The sequence below is a fragment of the Phoca vitulina genome, unplaced genomic scaffold, assembly GCF_004348235.1.
Source record: "Phoca vitulina isolate PV1807 unplaced genomic scaffold, GSC_HSeal_1.0 scaffold7, whole genome shotgun sequence".
NCBI classification, from domain to species: domain Eukaryota; kingdom Metazoa; phylum Chordata; class Mammalia; order Carnivora; family Phocidae; genus Phoca; species Phoca vitulina.
In genome coordinates, this window is record NW_022589710.1 from 13,287,098 (window position 1) to 13,310,424 (window position 23,327).

The following is a 23,327-nucleotide window of genomic DNA, read 5'->3' on the forward strand; positions in this document are numbered from 1 at the left end:
TTGATCCATTTTGAGTTAATTTTTGTATATGGTATAAGGTAAGTGTTCAACTTCATTATTTTGCAGGTGGATATCCAGTCTTCCCAATACCATTTCTTGAAAAAACTATCCTTTCCTCCACTGAATGGTCTTAACACCCTTATGAAAAATTATTTGATCATACATACAATGGCTTATTCCTGGATTTTCTCTTCTGTTCTGGTCTACATGTCTGCCTTTATGCCAGTACCACACTCTTTGGATTATTGTAGCTTTGTATAAATTTTGAAATCAGCATATGTAAAAACTTTATATGTTACATCTTATTGGTGAATTGACCCTTTTATCATTATAAAGTGCCCTTCCTTGTAGCAGTTTTTGACTTAAAGTCTATTTGCCTTATGTTAGTATAGCCACTACTGCTCTTTTTTGGCTCCTGTTTGCATGGAATATCTTTTTCTATCTCTTCAATTTAAGCCTTTGTATGTCCTTAGATGTAAAGTGAATCTCTCACAGACCACACATAGTTGTATCCTGTTTTGTTTTGTTTTGTTTTATCCATTCTGCCAATGTATGTCCTTTGATTGAGGAATTTATTTCAGTTACATTTAAAGTAATTACTGATAGAGAAGGACATACTGTTGCTATTTTGTTCATTGTTCTCTAGATGACTTATAGTTTCTTCAACCTGCATTTCCTCCCTTATTGCCTCCTTTTGTTCTCAGTTGATATTTTTATAATGATTTGCTTTTATTCCCTTCTTATTTCCTTCTGTGTATAATTCTGTAGATATTTTCTTTGTAGTTTGCCATGGGGTTACATAAAATATCCTAAAAGTTATAGCAATTTATTTTAAAATTGATAACCTCATTCACATAGAAATTATACTCTTTTACTGCCTCCCCACTTTATGTTGTCACAAATTACATTTTTATATATCATGTACTCATTAACATAGATTTATAATTATTTTTATGCTTTTGCCTTTAACTTCTGTAATAGAATAAAAAGTAGGTTTGTAAACCAAAATTACACTAATACTGATTTTTATACTTGTCCATATATTTACTTTTACTAGAGAACTTTATAATTTCATTTGGGTTTTTATTTACTGTCTAGTGTCCTTTTATTTCTCTTGAAGGACTCCTTTTAGCATTTCTTGTTAGGGCAGGTTAATGTTAATAAACTCCCTTGGTTTTTGTTTATGTGAGAATGTCTTAACATTGTCCTCATTTTTTTTTTTTTTTAAAGATTTTATTTATTTATTTGAGAGAGAGAATGAGAGACAGAGAGCATGAGAGGGAAGAGGGCAGAGGGAGAAGCAGACTCCCTGCCGAGCAGGGAGCCCGATGCGGAACTCGATCCTGGGACTCCAGGATCATGACCTGAGCCGAAGGCAGTCGCTTAACCAACTGAGCCACCCAGGCGCCCCAACATTGTCCTCATTTTTGACAGACATTTTTGCCAGATATGGAATTATTATTTGACAGGGCATTGGGTTTTGTTTTGTTTTGTTTTTCCCATTCACCGGTTTAAATATATCGTCCCACTGCTTTCTGGCCTGCAAAGTTTCTTCTGACTAATCTGCTGGTAATCTTATTAAGGATCCTTTGTACATGAAGAGTTCTTTTTCTCTTGATGCTTCCAAGATTCAATTTGTTTTTGACTTTCAGTGGCTTGATTATAATATATCTTAGTATGGGTCTTTCTAGATTTATCCTACTTGGAGTTTTTTGAATTTCTTGTATTTTTACATCCTATATTTTCTCAGATTTGGGAAGTTTTCAACCATTTTTCAAGTGAACTCTCTGCCCCCACTCTTTCCCTCTTCACTTTCTTTGAATCCCATAATGTTATATTAGTCCACTTGATAGGACCATAAATCCCTTAGGCTCTATTCACTTTTTTTTATTATTTTTTCTTTTTGCTCCTCAGACAATAATTTCAAATCAACTTTGTTTAGGTTCACCGGTTCTTTATTCTGTCTGTTTGAGTGTGCTGTTGAACCCTTTTAGTGAATTTTTCAATTCAGATAATGTGTTTTTTAGCTCCAGAATGTCTGAGTCGTTTCTTTTTTTTAGTAATTGTGTTAATTTGTTGGTATCCTCATTTTGTTCGTATATTGCTGTCCTGATACTGTTTAATTTTCTGTTCATGTTCTCCTCTATCTCATTGAGCATACTTAAGATAGTTATTTAAAGTCTTTGTCCAGTAAATTTAAGGCCTGTGTTTCTTTAAGGTTGGTTTCTGAGGATTTATTTTGTTCCTTCAAATAGGCCATGATTCCTTGTTTCTTTGTATGCCTTCTGGTTTTTGTTGTTGAAAATTGAGCATTTGAATAAATATCCACATCCCCCAGTCTTTGTGGACTGGCTCTGTACAGGAGGAGACTTCCACTAATCAGTGGTGTGATGGCTCAAGTTTTTCTTGGGCCTTTTGTGGAGAGGCACCAGTTCATTTAGTTGCTGCTGATCCTTAACTGGTTTCCAGAATTCCCACAAAGCTTTGGTTCATACATTGTTTATATTTTGTTTCCATTGGAGAATTCAGGCCTGGAGCTTCTTAGTCAACCTTCTTGCAGAAGTCACTGTCATTGTGGTTTTGATTTGCATTTCCCTAATAGCTAATGATGTCTTGTCTTTTCTTGTGTTTATTAGCCATTTGTATATGTTCTTTAGAGAAATGTTTGTATTCTGAGCCTTTGCCCATTGTTTAGTTATGTGTTTATTCTTTGTGTTATTGAGTTGTAAAGTTCTTTAGGTATTATACATACAAGCTTTTTAACACATATATATCATTTGTAAAATTTTTTACCTTTTTTTTAAGATTTTATTTATTTATTTGACAGAGAGAGACACAGCGAGAGAGGGAACACAAGCAGGGGGAATGGGAGAGGGAGAAGCAGGCTTCCCGCCGAGCAGGGAGCCCGATGCGGGGCTTGATCCCAGGACCCTGGGACCATGACCTGAGCCAAAAGCAGATGCTTAATGATTGAGCCACCCAGGTGCCCCAATTTTTCTCTTTCTTAATGATATATGGGGCAAAAAGTTTTTTATTGTGATGAAGTCCATTTTATATTTTTTATTTAATGTCACTTGAAGGCTTAGAAGGTTATGCTTAACACAGTTTCAACTAAGTTTTTTTATCTTAAGATAAATTTTTACTCTAAGATGTTTTCTCCTAAGATTTTTATAGTTTTGGCTTTTACATTTAGTTCTGTGATCAATTTTAAGTTAATTTTTCTATATGTCTTAAGAAAGTTGTCTAACTTCATTTTTTTGCTTGTGGCACTTGATTGATTTTAGACCAGGACATCAGGTCAGTCCAGTGAGGAGAGGTAAGTCAGCAAATAGTGGTGCAGCAGCTGGGTATCAGTATGGAATAAAAAGGACTCTTCTTCATGCTGTAATAAAAAATAAAGTCAAGGTGGATTGTAGACCTAAACAAGAAAGCTAAAATTTGAGAGATATTGTTAGAAACTTGAGGAAAAATATCTTTATTACATTGGGATAGCCAGGCATTTTAAAAAGGACAGAAATAGCTCTAACCATAATGAAAAAATTTGATAAATCTGCCTTTAATAAAATTAAAAATTAATACTCCTCAAAGGCAAACTTTTAAGAAAATGAAAAGGTAAACCATAGCCTGGGAGAAAATATTTTCAATTCATGTATCTGACAGAGGACTTATATTAAATATATTTAAATAATTCCCACAAATAGATAATAAGAAGATAAACACCCCCCCCCTCAAAAATGGGCAGAAGACCGGAAGAGAAACTTCACAAATGTCCAGTGAACACATGAAAATATTATAATTTGTAAATAGGAAAACACAAATTTAAATGTGATACTACATCACATGCACTGTGACATCTGAAAATAAAAAAACTGACAACAAATATTGGTGAGGATGTCAGCAGCCAAAATTCTGATCCACTGCTAATGTGAGTATAAGATGGTACAACCTGTTTTGAAAACTGCTTGGCAGTTTCTTGTACAGTGGAACAATATCCACTCTGTGACATAGCAATTCCATTTCTAGATGTTTACCCAAGGAAAATGAAAACAAATGTACATTGTAAGACTTCTAGAGGAATGTTTATAGGAGCTCATTCATAATATCCAAATACTGAAAACAACTCAAGTACCATTCATTAACAGGAAAATAGATTATGGTATATTCATAAATGGAATACTGTTTTGCATGAAAAGAATGAACTATTTATACACACAAACAGATGAATTTCCAATATATAGTTGATTGAAATAAGTTAGACAAAAGGTTACAGACTTAAAAGTTCCATTGTTTTTTATGAAGTTAAAGAATAGGTGAAATAATTCATGGTATTTCAAATCAAACAATGTTAGTTTATGGCTCTTAATGCAGATGAGCTGAAAGAGGGTAGTTGTCTAGATTTAAAAATTTGTCAAAAACTAAATGAAGTATACACTCGAAATCTGTGCATTTCACTCCATATAAATTTCACCTAAAATAAAACCCCTACAATGGTTTGGCTTATGAGGTATGGTAAAAGTCTTCCATTTGCTTTGATACATTTTTTTTCTCTACTTCTGTGTCTTCTTTCCTCTGGTTTTTGGGCCCTCTTTTACTATCTAGAATCTTGGTGTCTTACTACTATTCTTTCCTTATTATGGCCCTTCTTGCATTACCGTACTGCTGCTGTATCCCAAACTTTTAAAGGTGTTGACTTCATGCTTCTTAATTGGGAGTTAATTGAAAGGCATATCATTAAATAGTCATTGTTTACATTTATAATTTTTCATCTTAGGAAACATAAATAATGCTATTTTTTGTGTCTCTGTATTTTGGAAATTAGTTATTTTTATTTTCATATACTTTTTTCAGATTTTTTCAGATATTTTTATACTGTATTTATACTTGTAGGTATATTGATTGCCTAAATATTGTTTAGTGCATATGCCTTTAATTTGAAAAGGAAATTAATATGAAAAAATAAGATCTCTTTAAATGAAATTCACATTATTTACTTAATAAATATGCATTAGATAGCTTCAGTGAACCAGGTGCTAGGTTTGCCCTGGGATCATAAGTGGATGTGAGGGACAGTGCCAAGCAGATGGAGAATTTAGCATGTCCAAATTAGAGCAAAGTGTGCAGTTGGGGAGGAATGAGAAAATATGAAATGGGTCTGGGTCATGAAATCCTGCTGTTATTTTCCAAAACGTGGTTTTATTTCTGGAAGCAAAGGGAGAGCCAATAAAGGATACCAAGATAGGGTAGGTAGGAGTTAGTGTGATCAATCAGAGATGTATTCTAGAAATAGCTCTCTGAAATATTTATTAGCTCTGAGATGCAACCTGAAAACACATGCACTCATTGGGTATGAATGAACTGTGTTAAAAGATAATGATTCTATGTACTAGCTAGTCCATATTCCATTCTGATCTATGTTGAATATTTTCTTATGTCAGATCTATGTACTACCTTAGAAATTATCTGTATCTCTAATTGTTCAAAGTTCAAATTTTAAAATGTCACCATTGTTAACTTTTCCTGTAGTCCTGTTTCCATTCCTTTTGCTATTGGACATATGTGTGCACTCTATACATTTTTGTGATAAACTGAATTACATTGCATGAAATTGAATCCTTATTAGTTCCATGACTTTGAAGAAGTTATTAATACTCTCTGCTTCTACTTAATTCTATCCTATTATTACAATATCTAACTCATAGGTCCACGTGAAGATTTGCTGATTAACACAATGTAAAGTGCTTAGAACAGGGCCTGGCACATACTAATTTTCACTAAGAGTTGATTGACTGTCATTAGTATATGTGTATTAACCTTTATTCTGATATAGAGATGCAAACCATGATTTTTTCAAATGAATAGCTTTTTAAACTCATATAATAAACAGTATTACAAAAATGATATTTTAATAACAGCATGCTAAATAAATACCTATATGCATGTTGATACCTTTGAAAATAATTGTCATGTTTGCTAATCCTTTTACTTTGTGATTTAAAATGTTTCTTTAATCTTTTTTTGAATAATTCAGTAGTTTAAAATGAGTGTGGAGGCTCCTGGGTGTCTCAGTGGGTTGTGTCTGACTCTTGATTGTAGCTCAGGTCTCAATCTCGGGGTAGTGAGTTCAGGCCCCGTGTTGGGCTCCACGCTGGGTGTGGAGCTTCCTTAAAAAAAATGAGTATAAATTACTGTATTTGTTATTAAATCCCTAGTTACTTACTTTCTTATGGTGTTTTTAAAATGTATATATATAATTAAGTTATGTGTGTGTGTGTGTGTGTGTGTGTGTGTGTGTAAATCTGTAGAAACATGTCGTTGCCTGGCATGTTGCCTGGTGGGTGCCGCTATATTGTCTAGTGGGAGCTCAATGAATATTCACTGAATAACTATGTTTTCTATATGTTTTATGTGTGTGTGTATATACACGCATCAGCTACAGTACATGTGGTTTTAGAGACTTGTTCACATAATTATTGTTTTTCTTTTTTAATCTTTGGTATTTTTAGACCTCTGAGTATTGTATAAATATTCATTTAAACCAAGTTATTGGTATTTTTCCAGGGCTTTGAAGAAACAAGTTACCCTTTGAATTTGAAAACTCTTTATTCCAAGTTATTGCAATGTGAGAAAAGCATTCTAGTCATTGTTTTTAAATCTAAAATGAAGTGATTTTTAAAGATTCTTCTAAATGAAAAAGAATAAAAACTTATTTATATAATCCTAAGTGCTTCCAAACACCTGCAGTTCAAAGTACATAATTCACATTGACACCAGAGTGTAGTTTCTGTTTTGACTGGAAGAGTCTGGTATTATATTTTGTCTGCAAAGGAAAGAATTGTATAGCATCCAAGGGGGAAGACATTTGATTGTATGCAATCAAAATGATCAGTGACTGAAAGCAGATTGCACAGGAGGAGAAATGGCAGCTGTTAAAAACTTATATAATATTAGAGAACTTTTTGTTAAAAACTTAAGTCATGGTATTCTTTCAGAAAGTACACATAATACATTATATGTTAAAAAAAAAAAGAAGAAGATAGTAGGAAGGGAAAAATGAAGGGGGAGAAGTTGGAGGGGGAGACGAACCATGGGAGACTATGGACTCTGAGAAACAAACTGAGGGTTCTAGAGGGGAGGGGGGTGGGGGGATGGGTTAGCCTGGTGATGAGTATTAAAGAGGGCACGTTCTGCATGGAGCACTGAGTGTTATATGCAAACAATGAATCATGGAACGCTACATCAAGAACTAATGATATAATGTATGGTGATTAACATAACAATAAAAAGATACCTTACAAATAAAAAAAAGTACACATAAAGTAAAACAATCATAACAATGTATTGTCTGCTTGGTATAATTCTTCAGAATTTACAATAAGAAGTAAGAGGAAAATACTGCTGAAAACAGATCTTGTATTAAATATGGGCCAAATTCAGTTTATAAAAATTTGCCATCAATTTTTATGTTTTATATGTTTAGTTCATTCACATTATATAATTAGTTTGGCTTGTTTATAGAGAAAAATTTAATCCTTCTTATCAGTGAACTTAGAAACCATAGAATCTCTGAGCCCTTGAGATATTTGTACCCTGCTACAACTGTCCAGCTTTTTTAATTTATATCTCCCACTCATTTATTCCTTCTCACGTTATTTTGAAGGAAATTTACCAGACATAATATCCTTTTTATCTATAAATTTTATTGTGTCTTTCTAAAAGATATCAACTGTTGCTTAAAACATAATCTCATTATCACAACAAAAATATTAACAAATAAAAAACATTGTGAAACATGACTACTTTTCGAATTCCAGTGATCTCATAAATATTGTAACTTTCCTCTTTATTTTGAATCTATATTTAAGAAGAATTACACATTGCAGATGATTGAATTGACTCTTAACACTATTTTTAACTTACAGATTCCCCTTCTATCTCTTTTTATCCATTAAATTTTTAAATTTTATTTAATTTTTTAGGTAGGCTACTCGCCCAGTGTGGAGCCCAACGCGGGGCTTGAACTCACAATCCTGAGATCAAGACCTGTACGCTTAACTGACTGAGCCACCCTGATGCCCCCTTGGAATTTATTTTTTAAACAAAATGAGTAATTTTTCTTGTAGAGTTACCTTGTTCATTCATTGCATCTCTTTAGTGTCATTTAATATGTTCCTCTCTATTCTATTCATATGGCAGTTTGATCTATAGGCTTGATCAGATTTAGATTAATTTTTATTACCAAGACTGCAGGTGGTTTTGTGTTTTATCTGGGAATGCATGTTGGTTTGTGAAAGAACTATGTTACTAGCAGTTCAGTACTATATTAATGATCTCAGTATAGTAATGATTTCAAAATTGTGATATTCTAACATTCCCTTTTTTTTATTAGCTTGAATACTTCTGTAGTGATTTTCTTATCTATTGTTTGATTACCTAGTGGTAAACTTTATATAAGAGAGGGTAGATAAATTCTTGGCTTGCTAGTATTCCCCAATAGTGATAGAATTAGTTTTTTAAAAATTTTATTGTCATTATAAACTCAATAATTTAAACATATAGTGTGTGTTACAATATATTTCAGTTACTGTCCTTATTTGATCATATTCTTTTCTCTTTAGCTGGTGGGGGACTTTTCAGGTTGTCTCCTGAGTCCTTTCTGAGTCTCTTTGATAGTTCCTCAGTACTGATAGTTAATACAAAACTTCTGCTAAGCACACGTGTTATTGGATCGTATTGTACAGTTCTTGTCCCAGAGCTGGAGTCAGCCATATATCCACGGAGTCCTATATTTTTAGTAAGAAATGGTACTTGGACCCACAGGGTAGGTGCTGGGAGTACTCATTGCTACTGGGTTTCCTGTTATTTCTACCAAATTTCAATGGGCAAAACTAGGAAATATATAAACTCACATTTTTTTAAAGATAAAACTCTTTGTATCCTTGTACTGACACTTCCAATGCAAATTCTGAACTAAAGGGTTTTTTATTTAACCTATTTTATCTTTCGTCTTTATCTTTAGTCTCATATGATGAGAATTCTAGTTCTCAGGGACTCTGTAACAGTATACAGATAGCATTTACCTAAGTTCAATTTGAGTATTAAAAAAATTTTTAAGGGGCGCCTGGGTGGCTCCGTTGGTTAAGCGTCCAGCTCTTGATTTTGGCTCAGGTCATGATCTCAGGGATCATGGGGATCAGGCCACATCCTGGCTCTCCACTCAGCAGGGAGTCTGCTTGTCTCCCTCTCCTTTCATCCCTCCCCCAACTCAAGTGCGCATGCGCGCTCTCTCTGTAAAATAAAATAAATAAATCTTTAAAAAGATAAAAATTAAAAAATTTTAAGTATAAAAATGTAAGAAACCTCCTGGGTTTCAATTTATTCAATGGAACTTTTAACGATATTAATATTTGGCAGAATATGATTGGGGAAAATATTGTGTTACTTTTAATGGTGTTACTTCAAAATGAAACTCTAAAACCATAGAACAAATTACATTATTTCTTGATTTAGGGACATACATTTTCTCTGGCATTTGTCTTGTTTCTTTTCATTCATGAAAGTAGGAAGGATCACTAAACACTTGAAAGTATAGCCCTTTAGGACACTTGCTAGTTTGAGTGGTCCCTGGGCCTTATTTTCTATCCCCCTTGTACTTCATGGCCATGAAAACTGAGCCCAAGTATGCAATGTGGATAAATGCCCTCGGGTTCAAAAATAGCTTTATTGTTCTTAAGCCATACTTCTCTGTTTGGCTATAGTATTTTGTATTTTGTGGATCATGTAGGTAGGAAAGAAGTCTCTATCCTTGGGTTATTTCTAATTTACTTAGAAGCACAAAAAATAGGTGGTCAGACAACTTGTGATCGTGATTTCTCACTTTCTCCAGATAGACCCTTGATGTTTCTACCTTTTCTCCTGTATTCTTCCTCTTTCTCCTCTTTCAGCTTATAAAATCATGTTCCCCAAATAAGCCCAACTCAGATGTTATCTGCTCTGTGAGACATTCTTTTATCCCATAGCCAAATTATCTACCCCACCTTTGTAACATCCTAGGTCATGTTTAGTCATTCCATTTAAGTACTTAATATGTAATAATTTTGTATTAAAATTAATTGAAAATGTAGAGGATAATAAAGAATACTTCTACTAGATTGTGATGCTCACTGCTATGTCTTACTCATTTTCATGCCTCATGATTTGTCTTCACAAAACATTTGTATTTTGGTTGCATTTGTGACCAAATACTTGAATTGTTACAAGCTAAAAAGGGACAGCTATAGAGTTTAATGTTTAATCATGTGTCCCTTCCAAATAAAGGCCAGATGATGTCATGTCAGAAAGGTTTCAGTCAAATAATTTTTAAAAATGTGATAAGTGAATTAAGTTATCACACAGCACATGTTGGAATAGACATGGCAACCTGAAATGATCTGCCACTGTATCAGTCAATACTGTATTATATTTGCAGAACTTAATTTCAGCAAAACTTTATCTGCTAAGTTAAATTAATATTTTAAAGTCTTGATTTTGTGATTATTATTTTACTTCATTTATAAATGTATTTTGGTTTTATAATTACATATGCAGGAGGCATGTATACTCAGTGTTATATTTGTAAAACATCATTATATAAGTCAATATCACCAGTTTGGTAAAACTTTTTCTTTTAAGTGGATTTGTATCTTACTCAAGCAGGAGAAATACTGATACAGACTAAAGAATATTATACAGGTCAGAGGCAAAAGAAATCAATGTCAGATGCCAATTTAGATTATGACTGTATCTGGAATGTATCATAATAATGATTTTTAATTCATTAGGACAACTAGTCTTTTGTCAAATAATCTAGAATTAATTTTGTCTAGGTCTTGAATCAGTATGTGTATTTATTTATTGGTTGTTACTTAAATGCTAATTTTTTAGGTTTATTTATTTTTTTTAATAATCTCTACATCCAACACAGGGCTCAAACTCATGACCCCAAGATCAAGAGTTGCATGCTCTCAATATTCTAATTTAAAAATAGATGACTTAAGGAGTGATTTTTAACTTTTTCCTGGAAGATGGGTTTAGTACTGTATTCCTTTAGCTAATCCCCCAGATATCTTCATATGGTCCTGAATGACAACACATCACTTTATATCCTGTACAATTATTGTGTAAAATGTTTGATATATTTATATGAAGATTTTGTATTCAAATGGCATGGTACTTCAGTTATTTTTTTCAAAATAGATGCCCATTTATGCTTTATAATCTATTTTTTATAATTTTCATATATTCCCAGTAGGTCAGAATATCATTTCATATGTTTGTTATCACTTGTTTTACTTAAAAATAAGGTTTAGTCAAAATAGAAATTAAAAACACTGTTTCCTTAGTTGTTTCCAAACCTTGTAGCACTCTATAGTTACTACTTTTTTCCTTACACAATTGTTTCTTTAGATGTTTCTAAAAATCTAAAAAACCTCTTACTGTATATTTTATGATAATTGTTATTTTTAAAAACTTAATAAAAATTCATCACAGAATATCATATTGTGGTTTATGTAGAACCCCATTTGATTTTTAGAAGCATGCTTTTATTCAGCCAAAAGATATATAATAAAAACTGTTTGATCAGTGAAGAAAACATTTTTCAATGTAGTTTGACCTTAATTTTATGAAAAAATAAGTTATTTTTCTAATTTTATGGTAATATTTAGATTAATAAAAGACAAACAATTGCAACTGAATTGCCAGACTACTATAAACATATGTTCATATTCATCATTACTTTTAACTTACTATTCTTGTTGCAAAAGATACCTTGTCTTTCAGAGAATGCAGTGGTATTATTTACATTAATTCATGTGGCTTGTTTGGGGAAAAAAAATGCTATAACTCCTTTACTTAATGGGATTCTTCCCCTGTGGCAGTGCAAACGGCTAGAGCAGGAGCTTCATCATCTGAAAGAGCAGAACCAGACTTCAGCAAACAACATGAGACATCTGACTGCTGAAAACAATCAAGAACGTGCTCTGAAGGTAAATCTCCATTCCTTCTTACAGGCAAATTAAGGTTGTAAGCCCTTGGTGCCAGCTTTCTGTGCTGCATATATCAGTTGTGTACATTTAAGCACAAGTGAGCTGTGGTGTTTGCCAACAACCCCTTCTTTAAACACAGATACAGCACCCTTCTGTTATGGTATTATTTTATTTCGTGTATGTGTACATGAAAACAACGTATTTTCTGAATTTTGAGTGGTGGTATATTAATACTTTGGGTATGTGTTCATTCTGTTTCTGATTTTATGGTATACTGTTATCTTTTGTAGTTAGTAAAAAGTGGCCACACTAAAAGGGGAAAAAATTAAACCATGAGCCTTTTCTTCACATCAATATTTATTACACTAATCTTGTGATATTATTAACCGACAGAACTGACACTCCCTGAAGGGTATGTGAATATGTTTGCGAATTGAAATAGTTCTTAAAATGTTACTTATTACAAGAAAAGAAAGAAAATATAGTCTACCGGAACTTGAAACAAGTGAGGTGTATGTTTCATGACAAGAGGTTCTTTTTCATTGTAATAGAGATCCAATAATCACGAAAAAGGACGTCACTTTGATTCTACTACTTACATATTTTTTCTTATGGTACTTAGGACTTTCCATTCTCCTTCTTTGTCTTTGTCTCAATTCCTAGCATAGCACCTGTGACATAGTACTGGTTCCTGCCCTCAAGGTGCTTACTTTCTCATTAACTGGTTAAAAATAAAAAGAAAACCATATCCCCAGGAAACAGAAAAGATTCATCATTATTGTGATTGTGTAGTAAGAAAAAGTGTGCTATCAAGAATATTGTATTGTACTTTGTTGTCTTAAATTCATTTTTGCTACAAATTACAGGAGAGTATTATGGCATTAGCAGTGTAACTCACTAAACCAGAATTATCTACCAAAATTGAGAAAAATGGTGACATTTTGAAGTGGAAAATGTTTCATCTATCCAAAAAGTGTGAAGTTTGGTTGAAGTCAGATTTTTCTACAAATGTGTTGAGCTTCATTTTGAAATTTTCAGAGAGTAGTTAGGAATTTGTGATAACTTTGTTGTCATTGTTTAATGCACATTCTCTTCTTTTCTCTCAAATTTATAGACTAGAACAATAAATTGGAAGAAAAGAAATGTAGATTCTTGATCACTTTTTAATTACCCCTCCTTGGGGTAACTTGCCATATGATTAAAATTTAGTATAATAATTTTTTCAAATGTATACTTGCAAATCGATAGTAACTTTGTTTTAAAGGCAGCTTCCATTATATATGCCAATTTATTATCAGCATCAGGGGACAGATTTCATGTGCTATATCTGACATGGCTATTTCCATATAAAACAGACCTAGAATTAAATTCTAGTTTGTTAAGTACATAATAATACCACAGTCCTTATTCTGGCTTTCTTTGTTGTCTGTTTGTGTTAAACTGAATTAAATGGCACCTGCTATTTATGGAGAGAAAGAAATGCACATTTCTAAGAGGTTATTAAAATTAGAAGGTTACATGTAGACCAAAAAAACCAGGAAGTTCAAAACCAAACCAAACAAAATCCCTATAAAATAGAAATCTCTATAAACTATAGACTATATAAAACAATATATAAACAAAGCTACATTTTTACTCCTGACAAATATACTATGTTAAAATCTTTTCTAGTTTCTCACCTTTTTCTGCATAAGTGTCAGATTTTTCTCTTGTCTTTTAATCTTTCATAACTTCATTCACTAACCAACTTAACTTTTTTGTAGAGTGAGGATGGGAGGAAGAATTTTTAAAAACTCATCGATTTAATCTTTTTAAAGCTCCAGTGTTCATTTTCACTCTTTTAAGAATGTCTGTCTTGTATAAGACTGGCTTCGAATCATTTTTTAGTTATTTTATGCTATCCTTCCTCATGAGAAACCTTAAATTTATTATATATTTATATCTGCTTTATTCTGAATCATTTTTTAAAAATTATTCTTACCTTCCAGGGATGATGTTCTTTCTTTATTTGGTGTTTTGGTTACTGCACACTGTGTCTTCAAGTTGCCGTATAAGTTATGAATAATAAGTATATTACCAAGCTATCTGATGAATCAGCTTTTCGTCTCCTTTCTCAGCAGTATGCCTGTCTTTTACAGTGCACCTACAAGTATCATTTTTTTGTTAACTCATTCAATATTTAGTTAGTATCTAAATAAGCTTTAGGAAGAAATTTTAAAAAGAGTCAATGTCTGTAGGAGCTTTCAGTCAGTCAATAATACTTCTAGTATTTTATCATAAATAGTACTATTATTGATAATCAGTAAAAGGTAAATTTGACTAGGATAAGAGCTGAAAAATTAATGCTTTATTTAATTGTGTAATGTTGAAATTCATAAAGGAAACAGTACTAGAGATATATTTGGGAAAAATCCAAGTTAATGATCATACATTGTATAGAACTTTCCAATTAATTATGGCAAATACATGATTATCATACAAGGAAATACTTTTTAATATTACAGTGCTGTTCAAATAATAAGTCTTTGTTTATTCTAATAACCTGGAAATCCTAAATTATTTTTTATGGTAGAGCATAAAATCGGATTTTTGGTGATCATATAAGCATTATTTTTGAAGTAGCATGGAATTATACTAGCTAAATTTGCTAGCATGGCATTTTTTCCCCTACTTTTATAATGTTTGCAGTTTTCCCTAATAACAAGTAAAACACAGTGGTACCTATAGGATGAAGGGCTAAATTTATGCTGATACTAGTCTATACCTTGAGAGTTACTTTAAAAAAAAAAAATAAAAGAGCTTATCATCTCATTTAAAATAAATTTTACCTATTTATGTTAAGAAATTGGTTTCTTGAAGAACACAGTTTTGGCCATTTAATGTTTTTAAATGAGTTTACATTAACCATAAATATGCAGACATCAGACTTAAGAAATTTCATATATACTGCCTTTTTTCCCTCTTCCATTTTATTTATCGTCTTTATCATACATCTTTAACTTCCTACAGTTGAACTTCTCCACTGTAATTCCATTGAAAGCCCTTCATTCTTAGATTATAATTGACCTCTGATGATTAAACTTGTGAAACTTATTCTCTATCCTACTCAGTATCCCAGTCAATGTAAGTAGAATACATTTCCATTTTGTTGGCCCTGCCCTTTTGAAAACTTTCCTATAGTTCTCTGTTGCTATATCCTCATCATTTTTTTCTTTGATTGCTATTCTTTAGCTGGTGCCTCCTTTTCTACCTATTCCCAAGTTATGTGATTAGTCCCTTATTATTCTTTAAAAAAAAAAAAACTTTTTTAGAGCAGTTGTAGATTCACCACAGCAGAATTGAGCAGAGAGTGCAGAGTTCCCACATACCTCCTGCCTTCACACACGTACAGGCCCCCAGCGCCCAACACCAGAGTGGTATATTTGTTACAGTTCACGAATCTATATCAGTGTAACCCACAGTCCATAGTTCACATTAATCTATGCATTCTGACAAATGTACATGACACATATCTACCATTGTAGTATCATACAGAAGAGTTTCACTCTAAAAATCCTCTGTGTTCTACCTCTTTATTTTTCTCTCCTCCTAATACCTGCTAGCCATTAATCTTTTTACTGTTTCCATAGTTTTGCCTTTTCCAGAATGTCATATAGTTGGAATCATACAGTATGTATTCATTTAAACTTTCACCATACCTTTTGATGGCTGTGTAGCTCATTTGTTTTAATGTTTATTATTCCATTTTCTGGGTGTACACAGTTTATTTATCTATTCACCTACTGAAGGATATCGTGGTTGCTTCCAGATTTTGGCAGTTATGAATAAAGTTGCTGTGAACATCCATTTGCAGAATTTTTTGGACATATATTTTTCAACTCATTTAGATAGATACCAAGGACTGCAGTTTGCTGGATTGTATGATAAGAATATTTTTGTAAGAAACTACCAAACTGTCTTCCAAAGTAGCTGTGCCATTTTTCATTCCTTCCAGTAATGAATGAGTTTTTGTTGTTTCACTTTCTTGTCAACATTGGGAGTTTCTTTTATTGTAGCCTTGTTTGTTCTAATTTCATCCATTCCTACAATACCACCTATTATTTATGTCCTAATGACTACCTCTTCTGCCCTTCCACTTAGATATCTTAATGTTTCCTTAACCTCAACAAGTTTGAAAACAAATCACTAATTTGACTCCCTAAGCCTTTTCTCCCTGGAAAGAAGTCAGGACCTGAGACTAACACTATTGACTGTATAACTTAACATTTATTCCCAATCATATTCTCCTTTGTTTGTCTTTACTATAAAAGCAGGAGAAGTTAAACACTTTCTTAGCCTTTCTTTTTGCCAATGTGACATAAGAGGAATTCTACAGGAGGGGAGAGAGAAGTTGGAGAGTCTCTGGAAAAGTTTTTGTTACCCTCACATAGGACGGATGTAGCAGGCACCATTCCTTTTTTTCTTATTACCTTGAACACTTCCTTGCTGCCTGGAAGTGCAGCAGCCATTTTATAGCCATGAGGAAAACACCCGAGAGAAGCTGGCCATTAACATCAATTAAGCCCCTTAGCCTATGAGCTACTTTGAGAACATTAAGCACCCATACCCTGATTTCTTTTTCTGGTGATAGACATACCCTATATTTTAAATTGCTCCTAATAGTTTTCCATTATTTACTTCCAAATTGATCAGTTAATATCTATTAATCAATGATACTACCATGCTCCTTAGACATGTAGGCTAATATAGTTGACATAATTTTCATATTCTTTGTTTAAGCTGTCATCCACCATAAAGCAGTGGGACATCCAGTATTGTCAATTCTGTAACAATGATTTCTCGCCCATTTTCCCTCCTATTCTTATTATCTTACCTCTACCCTATGTCAGGTTCATGATCTAGACGATAATATTACAGACATACCTCATTTTATTGTGCTTTACTTTATCGCACTTCACAGATCATACATTTTCTGCAAATTGAAGGTTTGTGGCAACCGGATGGCAAGCAAGTCTATCAGAGCCATTTTTTTTCAACAGTATTTGCTCACTTTGTGTTTTGATAACTCTTGTGCAATATTTCAGATTTTTTCATTAGCGTTAATTTTGTTATGGTGATTTGTGATCAGTGATTACAACTCACTGAAAGCTCAGATGATGGTTATCATTTTTTAACAATATTTTTTTATTATGTTAATCACCATACGTTATATCATTAGTTTTTGATGTAGTGTTTCATGAAAAATAAAGTATTTTTTAATTAAGGTATGTACATTTTGTCTTTTTAGACATGATGCTATTGCACAGTTAATAGAATATAGTATAATGTAAACATATCTTTTATATGCACTGGGAAATAAATTCATTTGAGTTGCTCTATTGCAATATTCGCTTTATTGCAGAGGTCTAGAAGCAAACCCATAATATTTCTGAAGTATGCCTGTACCCTCCTAACTAACTCTTCTGTCCTCAGTTTCTCACCTCTGTAACCAGTCATCACTTTCATTTGCAATCATTCTAAAACACAAGTGACACTTTGCTACTCAAAAACTTTCACTGTCTTGCATTTTCAACAGTATGAGAAAATAGAGATATCCTGAATGACCCTTCTGATTTAAAAAAGAAATGAAAAAGGATGGCTAAAATTTATAATTTAAGTTTATTTTACAACAACATTATAGAGAAGGCAGGAAGATAAGGAATTTACAAAGGCCTAAAACAAAGTAGAAATGGGGGCGGGAGGCAGGGGAGGAGAACTTGAGAAGTAAGTGATTGCCTGAAGTTGTCTTTCACCCTGAGAGCATTTGTCAAACCTTGGTGAATTTTCCATTTTAATGGTTTCAAGGGCAAGACAAACAAGAGATAGAGCCTGGAGCCTGTTTAAGCCAGAGAGTGTAATGAGATATCCTCTCTTGAAGCTGGTATCATAATGGCCACACCATTAGTGTTTAGGTGAACAAGAGTCAAGCCCTTCCTACAAAATAAGGTAACAAAGGAATTTGACTTTCTTGACTGTGGAGGGAGTGAAATCGCTGAGAATTCATCTTCCTTGTCCAGCTTTCAGGCAGGCAGGTTTAGAACCACACAGGTTGCCTGAATTCTTGCTATTTGTGTAGTTCTAAAAGCTGAGGATTTAATTGAAGTAGTCCTACCCTGGAGGGGCCCATAGACAACAAACCAAAGCAAATTACTTTCCAGTTAGCCTCTAATATTTCTTGTAGATAAAATTTCAAAGACCCAGAGCTATCAAAAAACATGTAAGAGAAAAAGGCACTTCTAATGAAAGTTAGTGAAAACATAAGGCAGCAGAATCATATACTTCAACAACAAATAGTTTAGGTATTCTGATTATTAGTCACAGAATATAAGTGTTTAAGTAATATCTTTACAAATAGATGCTTGAAAATAAGAGCAAGGAAAATGACCAAAATGATCAAGTAAATTTGGGAAAACTAAAGAGGTTGAATTTACAGAAATTAATAAAATAATTAAAATTAAACAGCACATAGGTTTAACAACAGATTACATACAATGTAAGAAACTATTAGTGAACTGGTAGGTCTGAACCAAGTATGGAAATGGAAGCCAGAAAGACGAAGAAATGAAAAATATAAATAGATGTTGACACAAAAGATAGAGTGAAAAGATCTAAAATAAATCATTTAGAATTCTAGAGTCGATAATATAGGGAAAGGAAAAAGGCAAGATACAAAGAAATCATGACTGAGCATCTTCCAGAATTGTCAAATGACAAAAGCCTTAGATCCAGGGATACCAAATGAATTCTCAGTATGGCAAATTAGAAGAAACTGCAGAACATTGAAGTTAAAGCTATTAAAAACAGCTGTTAGAAAAGACATATTTAACAAAGGAATAGCATTTAGACTCACTGACTTCTCAATAGTAATAATGGAATAATTTCTTAAATATCCTGAAAGCAACAATGGGAATAATTCCTTAAATATGCAGAGAGAAAGTAATTGTCAAGAGCAAGAGTGAAATAATGGTCAGATAAATAAAAAACTTCAGTTGCTTTCTATTATGTGTAGAGTATAATCCAAACCTCCTAATTTAAGACTTAAGAATTTAAAACTCCACACTACAATTTTAGCCTGTTTTTTTTTTAATTTTCCTTCTTCTGTCTTTTTTTTTTTTTTTTTACTATTTCTCTCTTTGTAGTCTTGATAAACCCTAACCATCCCCCCACTACTTCCTAAATATGTCATATTCTTTCATTTCCTCTGGTCTTTACTTCTTTTTTTTTTTAAAGATTTTATTTATTTATGAGAGAGAGAGAGCACATGAGAGGGGGGAGGGTCAGAAGGAGAAGCAGACTCCCTGCCGAGCAGAGAGCCCCATGCGGGACTCGATCCAGGGACTCCAGGATCATGACCTGAGCTGAAGGCAGTCGCTTAACCAACTGAGCCACCCAGGCGCCCCTCTGGTCTTTACTTCTGTTATGACTTAATTAATTCTGTATCTAGTATCAGTTGATTGCTTACGTGTCATCTCTAAATCAAAAACTTCTTGAACATAAGGGATCGTAGCCTTTTCAGGTTGCTGTTCTCTTGGAGTTTAGCACATTGTTGAACTCATTACATAATCACTAAGTATTTGAAATCAGAAATTAGTTTTAATCTATCCTAGTTGAAGTCAACATATATATTAAGTATTTACTAAGTTCAAGACATGGAGGATATGGAATTATTCCAGAATAATGTCTTCATAGTCACTAACTGGACCCAGTTAAAACTCTCTAGAAAGATTTCTGTCTTGTGCTAAAGTGTCTTCACTCATGAATTGAACAATGCAGTGTCAGGAATTCTAGTTTTTCACTATTGGCTTAAAAATGTCGATAGAATAGATTTTTGTTTATGCATTTTTTTTCCTTTGCTATTTAGAGTTCACTGCAGGATAAGCTCTTTTAAGAGAATGAGTAAATAGCAAGCACTATTAATTACATTTGATAGTAAATAATAATATAATTTCTTATGATGAAATCATATATTGAGATGAGTTATTAGTCATTCGCTTATATTGGCCATGTAAATGGACTGTCTTTGATATGCCCAGATGATATCACCTTTCTACTGTTTGTGGAGTATGGTTTTAGATTATTTTCTAGTGGATAACTGCAGTAATAGATCTTAAATTTAAAATCCTGAATTTCTCCATTTACTAGCTATATAGCATTGGGGAAATCTGAGCATTGGCTCCTACATTTGTAAGATAATGAGAGCAAATATATTGTACAGTTGAGAAAATGTTGGACAATCTATAAAGTAGGACACATTATTCCATATGGTGTGGTAGTAGAAAGAACATTTGTGTAGGTGTCAGACACCTGTTTTCTTGTCTGCTGTACCACAAACAAACTATATGATCTTGTCAAATTATTTTATATCTTTAAAACGAGGAAGTTTAAAAACATTTGGAGTCATTTAAATTAGAAAATGTGATTTTATAAATTTGTGGTGTTATATCATAGATATATATTTATGAGATGATGAATTCAGGCCCACATAGATTCTGCATTAAGAGAAGAGCCGTCCATTTTAAGCTAGTATGGTCTTAGGTAGGATGACCATATAATTTATCTTTAAACGAAGACTTTTTTTTTTAGAACAAAAGAAATACGATTAAAAATTATACCAGGACAAAGGGCTGTTCCTATGCATAACAGCTGGAAACCAGCTCTGACTGGATCTCCTACAAGTACACATAGTAGCCACTGAATAAATATCTCTTAAGTGAGTTAATACCACACATGCAACTTAGTATCTGGCTTTCCCTACTTAACACTTCATAGGCATTTTCCAGTACACTTACTCTATAAATATCAACCTAATGCTAATGTACTACATAATTTGCAATGCACAGATGCATCATAATTTTAACTCTTCTCTTAATGTTGAATATTTAGGTTGTTTGTAGCTTTGCATTCTTATGAACACCACTGTGAAAAATATTTTTGTATATTTTAAATATTTTGTGTATTTTAATATTTAACCATATTTAGCAAATAAAAATTTGATTATTTTTCAGATTTTTATTTTTAGTAAAACAAATAGTTTTAAAAGCCAGATGATTCTGGGGGCACCTGGGTAGCTCAGTCACTTAAGTGTCTGACTCTTAATTTCAGTTCAGGTCATGATCTCAGAGTCGTGAGATCCCGCCCTATGTTGGACTCTGTGCTGGGCAGGGAGCCTGCTTAAGATTCTCTCTCTCCTCCCTCTGCCCTTCTACCCCTCCTTAAAAAAAAAAGCCAAATGATTCTATAAGGGTTCTAATAAAAAATACGGCAGCCTCTCATCGTACCTCTCCTGATTTCTGCTCCACAGGAAAAAAATCACTTTGAACTCTTTCAGCCATTTATTCTGTATCTATACTATATTTCTTTTTTTTTTTTTTTATAGATTTTATTTATTTATTTGACAGAGAGACAGCGAGAGAGGGAACACAAGCAGGGGGAGTGGTAGAGGGAGAAGCAGGCTCTCCGCCGAGCAGGGAGCCCGATGCAGGGCTCGATCCCAGGACCCTGGGACCATGACCTGAGCCGAAGGCAGACGCTTCACGACTGAGCCACCCAGGCGCCCCTATACTATATTTCTAAGTGAAAAGCTTATAGTTTTTTTTTTCACTTTTTGTTATTATTAATTGACTCCCTCCTATGAAGATGAAGATTTAGCTTTCTGTTAGATTAGTGCTTAGTATTTACATTATTATAATATTCATAACTGAACATATAGTATTCTTCAGACATCTCAGCAAGAATTATATTTTATGTCATGACCCAGATAATATACAACATACAAATATAAAACTAAAGCACAATAAAACGTAAGGAAATAATACATACTCTATTGACATATTTGTATTCAGACATTTTAAATTCTCTTTAATTTTTTTTGAAACCTAATGCTGGTTGTGACCCTCTAACTGGGTGACAATTCTCCCATGGGTTTTTTTGTGTTCCTCCTAAGCAGAGGCACAATTGACCTTTGTTCTGAAATATGTTCTGGAGGATATTTGCTTAACAAACAGTCTTGGAAGATAGAGATAGTGTCTCCCTCTGTAGCAGAAGGCAGATTTGTTTACTGTCCAATATAATAAAAACAAAGTCTCCCCCTCTGAAGCAGAGGTCATGTAAGTTTGCTTGTAGTATATTATAAAAGATCTGGCTTCCCTGAGTTTGGATTTCTTTAGCTGTAATTCAGTCCCACTGTGTGTGCAGTATCCAACTGTTCCCTTCCACATTGCCCCCACGGGAATTGGGGAGCAAAGACCAGCAATACAAACATGAAGTCTAGGTGTTTGTGCCATGTCTGAGTAAAGTTCTTTGGGATGCAGAATTCTTGTCTTCTGCCAGTATGCATGAAACTGGCAGGCTAATTTGTTAGCCTACAAGTAGGATGAAAATATTTCATCCTTCACACCCTTCACAGTTCCTTTCTTTTTCAATATTTTGTTTTCCTCAGAATTATAGTCTAGATTTCTTTGTTTGTATACTGTGTATCACTAATACATCCAAACACTCTCTACTAGATATAAATATCTTGTTAATACATTCAAATATTTCAGGTGACCTAGAACTATTACTCTTTTTTTTTTTTTTTTTTTTTTTTTAAGGATCTGAACTGATTGTCCTATAGGACATTACTGGTCTTAGAACCTACCTTCAATGTAATTCTGTGGCTTCCTTTAGTTTCTCCTATGTTGGATCACCTGTTTCCTGTATCTCATTTTTCTCCTTCTTGACTTAACTCTTTTCTTTGTTGGAGCATACTTTCTAATAGTTTCCTGGGAAAGTATACATGTGAGTTAAATTTTTAAAGACTGTATGGTATTTCTTCCAGATAGATTTCTAGAAGCAGAGTACTTGAATAACAGGATGAACATTTACATTCAGATCCCTAGACTCACTTTCAGGGTTACCAAAGCAGAATACTTGACAAAAGACCCAAAAAGCTTGTGCTTTAATTTTATTATTTTCAAAACTTCTAAAAATTGAATTTCCCTTTTAAAATGTATACATCCATTAAAACCAAAATGAAATACCATGTCATACCTATTAGAATGGCTAAACAACAACAAAAAAGTACTCAAAATAACAAATGTTGATGAGATGTGCAGAAACAATCTCTCCTACACTACTGGTAGAAATGTAAAATGATACAGCTGCTTCGGGAAACAGTTTACCAGTTTCTTATAGAAATATATTTAACAGGGGTGGCTCAGTTGGTTAAGCATCTGCCTTCAGCTCAGGTCATGATCCAAGGTCCTGGGATCAAGCCCTGTGTCAGGC

At 33.1% G+C, this 23,327-nt stretch overlaps 1 protein-coding gene across 5 annotated transcripts in view; it reads left to right on the forward strand.

Moving 5' to 3' along the window:
• MIPOL1 (mirror-image polydactyly 1) overlaps nt 1–23,327 on the forward strand; it is a 317,013-nt gene that overhangs the window by 131,236 nt on the left and 162,450 nt on the right. For all 5 annotated transcript variants that reach the window (XR_004299527.1, XM_032404975.1, XM_032404973.1 and 2 more), the window contains exon 10: nt 11,916–12,023. Coding sequence is in view for 4 of the 5 variants with exons in the window: in XM_032404975.1 (XP_032260866.1) it covers nt 11,916–12,023 (108 nt within the window). In the remaining variant the exon portion in view is untranslated. The remainder of the gene's footprint in view (nt 1–11,915; nt 12,024–23,327) is intronic.